Source organism: Doryrhamphus excisus, chromosome 17, assembly GCF_030265055.1.
Source record: "Doryrhamphus excisus isolate RoL2022-K1 chromosome 17, RoL_Dexc_1.0, whole genome shotgun sequence".
Taxonomy (NCBI): Eukaryota; Metazoa; Chordata; class Actinopteri; order Syngnathiformes; family Syngnathidae; genus Doryrhamphus; species Doryrhamphus excisus.
The window spans coordinates 7,152,987-7,163,372 of record NC_080482.1 but is presented as its reverse complement, the minus strand read 5'-3'; the positions used below and the strand labels follow the sequence as shown (position 1 = coordinate 7,163,372).

The following is a 10,386-nucleotide window of genomic DNA, read 5'->3' as shown; positions in this document are numbered from 1 at the left end:
CAATAATTCTTGAAGAACCACAGTACATGAATGCAACACTTCACGTAATTATGCGATATAACCGAGAAGATAAAAATGATAAAGATTCAATTACAGGTCATGTTATAAATTCCTAAAGGTCACAAAAATCCAGGATAACTGAGTAAAAAATGAGACTTTTAAGCATCTCTTGTTTAAAAAGAGGTGCCATTTTGTTACCGGAAGTGATGTCACGACGTTGCACTCCTTTTGTCTGACGACCTCATCCGGAGGAAGTAAAGCCCAGTCTAGGCAGTCGCTTCATCGGAGAAAAAAAAAACTAAAAAAAAAAAAAAAAAAAAGAGGGAAACGAAGTTCCATCGGTTTTGTGGGAATTATCGACACATTATATCCATTGTGTACAAATAGTGGACAACAATCGGCGTTACGCGGGAGGAAGACGGAGGAGTGGACGGTAACCGGTAAGCTTTTCTTCACCCAAGTGTGTGCTATTTGTTGCTACATTTGCATGACTCTGCAGGCGCCTCACTCACTGTGCTACCGGAAGTGTGTGTGGACCTTCTCTTGTTTTTTTCACCCCTTCGTACCTTTTTTTTCTTTTTTTTTTTGCTTTTTATTTATGGCTAGCACCCGGACACCATCGAACACACACACATACGCACAGGTTTAGTGTTGCTTGCTAACTATGCTAATCAGCACGTCGGGCCTGATTAGCTAACCTTACAAAACAAATGGCTTTTGGACTAATTATAACCGATATTTTATCTAATCTGCTATCGCTTTTCATTATTTTGCATATAGGTTCCTTGTATAGCTAGCACTTCAACAGTCGGTTTACTATTATGTAATAAATAGACAACACAAATGTGTCTGTGTCTTATCACATTTATATGATACAAAATGTAATAATAATGTGTCAATGGTGGACTTTCATGTTCTACCTCCTTGAATATTAACCCTTGATTAGATTCCAGTTTTCATTTTCAAGCTGTCTTGAGTGAATATAGGTCAAAACACTTTATAATTGTCATCTGGGTTGCTCGTAAAGTAGACGAAAATAGCAACACTCCACAAAAACCAACATGTTTGTGAGAGAAAAATGCCCTAAATTCCATTTTTGATCCTGCATTTATCCGAACATGCTAACACCTTTTATGTTACAGTTTTAAATTTCTTCTACTAGCTGTCAATTTTTTAATTTTTATATTTGGCGCTAAGGTTTCCCATTCAAAGCATGCAGCAAAATTGTTTCTGCAAGGTTAATTTGTTACTGACATGGAAGTGTGCGGTTTTTTTTTTTGTGTGTTTGTCATCGATTTGGTGAGCGGCATGTGAATCACTTGCTCCATAAATAAGACACACTTGCAACCCCTCTGACGGCCCTATTTCCTCTACTTAATGGCCGCGGCCAACAAATTTCTCAAAAAATGCAGAGCCAATGCGTGTGGTAACACATATATGTCAACAAACTCATCCCCAAAATGTAGTTAAAACGTGTAATGTATATTTCTTTGTGTCCGGAGCCTAGTTTTGGTGCTGAAAGTTAGTAAAGAGTTTGGCTTCTCGAATCAATTTGTGTTCAAAAGTATAATATATTTGCATCACAAAAATGCCTCAATCAACAACCTGATCAGCTTTATGCAAAAATATGTTGCACAGCAGATGGAAAAGGGCAGTCATACCAGATACTGACACCCACGGACGGACCTTCCCACAATACATTTTGGAGTGGCCTTTTACTGTGACCAGCCTGAGGCACACCTGTGCGATAATCATGTTGTCTCATCAGCATCTTGATATGCCTTATCTCGGCAGTGCTCACAAACACTGATGTGTGAACAATAGTCAGCCAATCACAGGGCACATATAGACAAACAACCATTCACACTCACATTCATACCTATGGACAATTTGGAGTCGCCACTTAACCTAGCATGTTTTTGGAATGTGGGAGGAAACCGGAGTACCCGGTGAAAACCCACTCACCCACGGCGCTAACCACTCAACCCACCGTGCAGCCCTGTATAATAATGTGATACGTGTATATATGTATCTTGTTGCTAGATTCAAAAGTGCGTGTTTAAAGACCTTGCAAGGGTTAATGACTATTTTGTGCTGCACAAAGCAGCAGGATAGAAACATCCAAATTTATTTATCTATTTAGGACTGTGTCATGTTGTGTTTACATGCCTTGATGGTATGTCATGTTTTATTTATAGGAATAATGGAGGATTCTCATTTTAACTCATCCTATTTCTGGTCTCCCATCCCTACTGTGCCAGGACAGGTATGGCAGATATTTGTTTACTTGATTTTGTGTACATTTGTATGTTGTACATGGGTATATTTGTGTACATTTACCAGTTCAACTCATTCATACACAAATTCAAAAAGGCCTGTTAAAATGCAGCGGAACCTCCAAAGTGAAACACAGTTCACCCGAAATGTAAAAAATTAACGTTTTATTACATTCTTTATTATTTAGTGACCAGAATATTAAACTGCACAATCACACAAGAAGCATCAGTGATGTAAACGCAGACATGCTTGCAGATTGAGAACGCCGTGTTCCTAAACAAAGTGAAAGAGCAGCAGGAAAAGAATGCATCCTTTCCTCCGTCCTCGGCGTCCCACTACCAAACCGCTCTACTCACCATCCCGACTCCTGGGGCCAAGACAGATGGAGGTGGCCATCCTGCTGCTGCTGCTGCTGCCGCACATCTCCACCCGCCACACAGCAGCCAGAACATAACAGTGCTGCCTGTCCCCTCCACTGGCATTATGACAGCAGGTAGGTCTTGTTCTCTTTCTCCGTTGTTGTTTTCCACAATTAATTGGAGCTGGATTATATAGGAGCTGTCATTGGTACCGTGAAAAGACACACACTCCATTAGGTAGAGACTGATTGGCATTACAGCTTCTAGAACAACACCAAATAAAAAGCAATATCCTACCTCTTAACATTAAATTAAACTGCCTCATGTGAAAGCAGTTCATCTTCTTTTTTTTTGTGTGTGTGTGTGGTGTGCAGCGGGTCTAGTCATCACCACTCCACAGGGAACTTTAGTCTCCCCCACGTCTTCGCAGTCATTTGTGTCAGCGCATCCCACGACCACCATGATCGTCTCTGCTGTTCATTCTCCAGGTAAAGCACACAAACATATTAGAACATTCATTTTCTACTGCTTATCCTCACAAGGGTCGCGGGGGGTGCTGGAGCCTATCCCAGTTGTCTTCGGGTGAGAGGCGGGGTACACCCTGGACTGGTCGCCAGCCAATCAAACTCTACGTGCTGACCGCAGCCAATTAATTTCTCAAAAATTGCGTAGCCTGTGCGTGTGGTAACACATATATGTCAACAAACTCATCCCCGAAATATAGTTAAAATGTGTAATGTATATTTCTTTGTGTCCGGAGCCTAGTTCTGGTCGGATTTTGGTGCTGAAAAAGTTAAGTAAAGAGTTTGGCTTCTGGAATTAATTTGTGTTCAAAAATATAATATATTTGCATCACAAAAATGCCTATTAGAAAAAAAATCAGACCTCATTAATCACTTGGTGTTATTTTCTCTGCTGTCGTATCACTTTGTGCTCCCGCCTGTCTATTGTTACGCACATTTGCCTCACCGAAATCCGACCAGAACTCTGTTCAGGACACAAAGTGGGGAGTGAGTTGCTGTTGACAGACTGACAGACACAGGGCACATATAGACAAACAACCATTCACACTCACATTCATACCTATGGACAATTTGGAGTCGCGTAATTAACCTAGCATGTTTTTGGAATGTGGGAGGAAACCGGAGTACCCGGAGAAAACCCACGCATGCACGGGGAGAACATGCAAACTCCACATAGAGATGGCTGATGGTGGAATTGAACTCGGGCTTCCTAGCTTTGAGGTCTGCGCGCTAACCACTAGACCATAGATATTATAACATTCATTCATTCATTTTCTACCGCTTTTTTCTCACGAGGGTCGCACGGAGTGCTGGAGCCTATCCCAGCTGTCTTCGGGTGAGAAGCGAGGTACACCCTGGACTGGTCGCCAGCCAATCACAGGGCACATATAGACAAACAACCATTCACACTCACATTCATACCTGTGGACAATTTGGAGTCGCGTAATTAACCTAGCATGTTTTTGGAATGTGGGAGGAAATCAGAGTACCCGGAGAAAACCCGCCTATGCACGGGGAGAACATGCAAACTCCACACAGAGATGGCCGAGGGTGGAATTGAACTCGGGTCTCCTAGCTGTGAGATCTGCGCGCTAACCTCTTGACCATAGATATTATAACATGTTAAACAAATATTATTAACATATGTGATTTGTTTGGTTGATTTTTGTTACCTCTTGGCGTGTGGCTTTTGGCAAGTAGACATTTTTTTTATCCCAGAGGAGACTGAGGGCAGCGAAGTAGACGGTGTTGAGTATTATATTGTCAGGTTAAATGCATGGAGTATAATACAGATGTCTAGAACTAAGGATAGTAGCCGGTTTTGCAAGTGGGTAAGCCGTGATGTACTGTGCAGTGGAAAAGGAGGACTAGTTATGGTACACTATGTTTAAAAGGAGGACTAGTTATGGTACACTATGTTTAAAAGGAGGACTAGTTATGGTACACTATGTTTAAAAGGAGGACTAGTTATGGTACACTATGTTTATCTCAACCTGCCTTCTTCGATCCTATCCCCAAGACAAAAAAGAAGCGGACGGAGCGCCCCACGTAGTGGTGATGCCGACACCCTCCAAACGAGGCCGTAAGAAGAAGAGCGCGGGCGGAAACGAAACCGTCATACTGGCTCATCTAAACCCCGGCGGCCAGGTAAGACGGCATGCGTGTTGAAAGCCGGAATAAAAGACGACGACAATCCTGTCACGTCAACAATGCGACTTTGTCTATGTGCAGGTGGCATCTCTGCAGCATCACACCAGGGACCCATATGACCTCTCCAATGAGGACGAGGAACCTGGGTTGAAAGATAGCACCAAAACATACAGGTATGACGTCAAAACGGAATGAAACAAAGGGCATCCTCATGCTTGATTTTTTGCGGAATGCAAGCGCACCCTCAGTTAGACGCTTCAGTAGAGCTTCACTGCATGTCGGGCCCAGGATGCGCCTCCTCTGTAGCTCGTTCTTGAAACACAAATAAATCAAAACGCAATTTGTGCTGCACACATAAACTGCTGCTTCCTCTACATGGCATGCCCTTTCAGTGTAGCGCATTTTAGTATCGACTTCCCCCTCTTCTGCTTTCACTGATCTTTCCCTGACTTCATAAATTTTATCTTTACCCCCCTCCCACCTCCCTTGTCTTCATTAACTTTTATTCTGTGCCTTCATATTCTTTCCTTCGTTGTTGTCATTTGGCTTCCTTTGTCTTTGCATCCCCTCTTCCGTACATACGTCCACTTCCTCCTTGTGCTATCCACCACCCTGCCTCCCCCCACCCCCCTCTTCCCATTTCTGTGTCTCTCCCGCCTGTAGGTGCCGGATGTGCGCGGCGACCTTCTTCAGTAAGTCTGACATGCAGATCCACTCCAAGTCGCACACAGAGGCCAAACCTCACAAGTGTCCGCACTGCGCCAAGTCATTCGCCAACTCCAGCTACCTGGCCCAGCACATCCGCATCCACAGCGGGGCCAAGCCTTACACCTGCTCCTACTGCCAGAAATCATTCAGGCAGCTCAGTCACTTACAGCAGCACACACGGTACTGCAGCTACCCCAATCCTACATGTATACCACCCACCCCACCCCACACCACCCCACCCTTCCTAGAGTGCAGTGGAATGCATATTGTGCATATCACAATGCCATTTAGATGTTGCATGGTGTAGCGCCTCCCTGCATTAGATGCAAATGGCTCCAAAGTAGAGATGGGCATATTAATAAGTCAGTTAATTCATTTTTAAAAATTCTAAAAAATAAAAATAAAAAAACTCTTGGGAGTCCAGGATAGGATTAAGATGTTTTAAGTACTTTTACTGTGTTATTTTTTTTTATTTTGAAGTCCTGTGATGTGACACATTACAAAAATCCCACTAAAACCTAAAGTTGGAATAAGGAAAATTTGATTTATATATTTTTTACTAGAAAAATACCTTCACATTTGTAATGAACCCTTTTATAACTTGCAAATGCAAATATTAAATGTATGCAGTGGATCTCGTTCATATTTGCAACTGAGCATTTGAGCGGGTAGTCCAGAAACCGGAAGGTCAGTTGTTCGATAATAACGGCTCTTGAATTTTTTTTTTTTTTTACATAGCATTTAATGTGATGCCCTAACCCTAAACACTGTAGTCATTCCTGCCATGTAGTATTAATTAATGGGAAAATATATACATTTTAATAACAATAAATTGTTTGTAGTTTTGCCCATATTTAAAAAAGGAACAATTTCTCCCCATTTGCTTAACAGGAAATGCTCCAAATGCCCATCCCTACTCCCAAGTGCAAGTACAGTTGCCCCTTCTTTATTGTGGTTAATTTGCTCCAGACCTGACCACGATAAGTAAAAAGTAGGATTCAATAATGATAAATGCAATATTTTGTAGTTAGAGCATAAATAACCCGTTTCTGACCTCCTAAAACATTTTTAACGTTATTAGAGCCCTGCAGACATGAAATAACAGCCCTATAGTCACCTTTATATTTGTATTATCCAATATGGTAGAAGAGATAAGCGATAATAAGACATAACTCACACATTAGCAATGGAAAATTTCCTTGTAGTATTTTGTATCAACGGCAGATGTCGTCGATCCTCGTTGTGATGTAACTTTGTTTACACCACATTGTGTTAACTCCAATGCACAGGCTGCGCTTTAAGCTAAGCTACTGAGCTAACAACTGGTGATTGAAAGGTAACTCCTTATTTTAAAATATTTATAATTTATTCATATGGTGTAATGTATGTAAGTAAAAAAGTATATATTAGTTATATATATATAAAACTTCATACAATGCACTTTCTTCCCATGTTCATTTCTTATAAGAAGTTCTGAAATAAAGTACTTAAAAACAGGGAGTTACTTTTCAATTACCCTGTTGTTAGCATCCAAGTTATTTATTTTAAACATAAGAAGGGATTTTAAACTTAGCGGGGAAGATGGACAAACTAAAAAATGTACCACTTCCACACTGAATGGGTCCCATAATTCATGCATTAGTGGGACTGCTCTTTTGAAAATAGCTTGTAATAGATGGCACTGTCAACATTTATTTTATTTGTGTTGGTCTCTCTCCTGACTGCATGCTCTCTCATCCTCCCTGCATGTGCTTTCCTCTTGAAAACGTCACCATTTAAACCCAAATGTGTTTGTCATTTAAAACCCTTTCATTGGTTGTTTAATGCTATTTTTCCCCCCACAATAATAAACTCCTTTGTCTGTGTGGAGCAACATTGTGTTGCCCCTGCTCTGCTGTAGCGTCGCTCATTCATTCTTCCAGGGTGCCGCATCCGTAGAACTGTTTGGATTTGATCTGTTTGCACAAGTCCAATCATGCATGCACATTCTTTACATCTGCTTTCTAAAGCTGTGTACACACATGGGAGTCGCAGGCACGATCTGCACACTGCCACCCCGCCCCTTGTATGTATGTACAGTCGTAGCCAAAAGTTGATTTTGGCGCCAACTCAAATTTTGTGTTTGACTAACTTTGCTGCTTGCTGTTTTTTTTTTTTCTGTTTGTGGTTGACATTGCTTCTATTGTGTTGTAATAAGCTGCTGAATTACTTTTCTAAATATGAAGAAGAAGCTTTAATTAGAATTTTTTTTTAGTACAGATTATGAAAAAAATATTTAAATATAGATACTTGCTGATGCTGTTAAACAAGAAAGCCAACATTGCCAAGTGTACATTACGTATTCCTTTACCATTACTGTAACTGCTGTAATTATAGCCAGAGTATTTATGTAGCAAATACGCAAACAGGGCAGTATGCCAACTTGGAAGAAGAGGCTGTTATTCCCCCACATTTGAAAAGTCAGGTCTATAACAATGTAACAATTATATTATCATAACAAAAAACTATAACAATTTTTTTTAACTCTAGTATGGATTTAGATAGCATTAGCGTAGCTCTCTTGGACAACACAGCAGCAACAGAACCAATGTTGTAATAGCTGTAAAGAGCAAAAATATCACTAAATAAGTGTAACATGCATGAATTTTACACTAATTATGCAAAGGAAGATAAGGCATGATAAACACAGCTACTGCCATTTCATGTAGTTCATAACATACATCAGGAGGTTGCCTACAGCCACAGCTCTTAATGTAAACTGTTTTTGACCCAGCGATAATTCGAAACTGCAGCAGTTGTTTGGTTTTGTAGACAACCGGTAATAGAGAATTGGTGCATTTACATTAATTACAGTGTAACTCATACAGTACTTGTTAATTGTTGACATTGAAACGGGAAAAAAATAAATTCCCTCCATATGACCCATAAAATGTCTTTTTTTTTTCCATGTTCTCTCAGCAACCACACAGAGTCAAAGCCTCACAAGTGTCCACATTGTACCAAGTCATTCGCCAACTCCAGCTACCTGGCCCAGCATATCCGCATTCACACCGGAGTGAAGCCTTATTCGTGCTCTTACTGCCAGAAGAGTTTCAGGCAGCTTAGCCACCTTCAGCAGCACAACAGGTAAAATACTCGTCACTGGTGGTGTCTCGCTGTGTCTTATTCTGGTCACGCTGATGACCAGTGGTGTTTGTGGTTTTAATCAGGATTCATACTGGAGATCGTCCGTACAAGTGTACACAACCTGGATGCGAGAAATCCTTCACGCAGCTCTCAAATTTACAGGTGGGGGGAAAAGTTCTCGAGTGAAATATGTACAGTGTCTCTCAAAATTGAGTACACCACTCACATTTTAAGAAATGAATTTTATTCATATTTTAGTCGTATCCTAAAAAAGGGTGTACCCACTTTAGTGAGATACTGTATTGTTTTCTTTTTACACGACGTTTTACAACGTTTTTCCAACTTTGCTCATAGTCCCATCGACGTCAGCACAACAAAGACAAACCTTACAAGTGCTCCAACTGCAATAAAGGATACATAGACGCAGCAAGTCTGGAGGTGCACATGTCCAAACACACAGTCAAGCACGCCAGGATCTACTCTTGCGGCCTGTGCAACCGCACGTACACCTCAGTAAGACCAATATCCATTTCTGAAGAGAATTCCTACATGAATCACTGCCAATGGCCTCACTGGCATCAGACTCCTGGCAGCTACTTTACACCACCGTGTACTACGTGTAGTCATGTGTCCACTGTCTCCCCTCTACCTGTCCTCCCCTCACCCCAGGAGACGTATCTTGTGAAACACATGGAGAAACACAACCAAGGGCAGCTGAGCGCACCGGACGCTCCAGAGGCACAACGGAACCAAAACCAGTCTCGCGGGCAGCCTGGAGCTCAAAACCAGGCGGAGGGCCCGGATGGCAGGTCCGGCCGACCCGGAGTGGGTGGAAGCGGACAGAGCCAAGGCAGCTACCCCCAACCTGAACCCCTCCCATGCCCGTTTGACCTACACCAGTATAAGACGGTGTCTGCCAGTGACATCCAGTACAAACCAGTCACCGTATCGGACCTTTCTTCCCATAAGGACCTCTGCCTGACTGTGTCGTCATCCAGCATCCAAGTGGAGCACCTCAACTCTTAAAAGATGGAGGACAGTGTGTTAACGGATAGAAGCAATACTCACATGAAATAAGAGCTTTTTGGAACTGTGCCTGGAATATTTCTTTTTTTTTTTTTTTTTTTGCAAACAGGACAAAGAGCCCGATAAAATGTTTGTGTGGAAAGGCCGCAATAAGAACATTAATGGTCCATCACAGTGATGGTTTTTAAAATGGAAAGAAACAAAACGAGAGTGGCTTCTCTTTATTGTTGGTTTATCACCTTCTTCTGCTCTTCCACACGAGTACAGCCACGGCTCATAACCATGTTATGCTCCTGAAAGTATTTGTAATGCTTTTTACATCGGTGTTATCACCTTTACACAATGCTATAAAAAAGGGACAATGTGGTTATTTCCTTTTTTCGGGAAATTAAAACAAGTCTATAATTATGTAGATACTTACGGCCAGCTGGTAAAAGTGTGACGTGTGTTTAAAAAAGGTTGCATATCTCCCATTATATATATATATATATACACATATATATATACACCCAATTGCAATTCTTACATTGTAATCCTATCATTCTGCTTATGGTGTATGTAAGTTTGTCTTGCTATAATACTTTCAGAATATTTGTAATGACGTCTTTACCGGACACACTTGCACATGTGGATATGTGTTTTTGATAATAATAAAACTTTGGAAACCCTATTTTTTTAAATCAACTTTTATTATTTGGTTTATACGTTTGATTGAT

At 41.2% G+C, this 10,386-nt stretch overlaps 1 protein-coding gene across 3 annotated transcripts; it reads left to right on the top strand.

Moving 5' to 3' along the window:
• Positions 1 to 15: 15 nt before the first annotated feature.
• Positions 16 to 10,374, top strand: znf384b (zinc finger protein 384 b). Of its 3 annotated transcripts, XM_058052864.1 has the most exons (11): positions 30 to 440; positions 2,199 to 2,266; positions 2,533 to 2,770; positions 3,011 to 3,124; positions 4,680 to 4,807; positions 4,892 to 4,983; positions 5,474 to 5,698; positions 8,477 to 8,644; positions 8,728 to 8,806; positions 8,999 to 9,157; positions 9,314 to 10,371. In XM_058052864.1, the coding sequence occupies exons 2-11, from the start codon at positions 2,204 to 2,206 to the stop codon at positions 9,668 to 9,670; spliced, it is 1,623 nt and encodes a 540-aa protein (XP_057908847.1). In that variant the 5' UTR covers positions 30 to 440; positions 2,199 to 2,203; the 3' UTR covers positions 9,671 to 10,371. The 3 variants fall into 3 exon arrangements, with proteins under 3 accessions (XP_057908846.1, XP_057908847.1, XP_057908848.1); XM_058052863.1 differs by having other exon boundaries at positions 16 to 440; positions 8,999 to 10,374; XM_058052865.1 differs by lacking the exon at positions 5,474 to 5,698 and having other exon boundaries at positions 34 to 440.
• Positions 10,375 to 10,386: the final 12 nt, after the last annotated feature.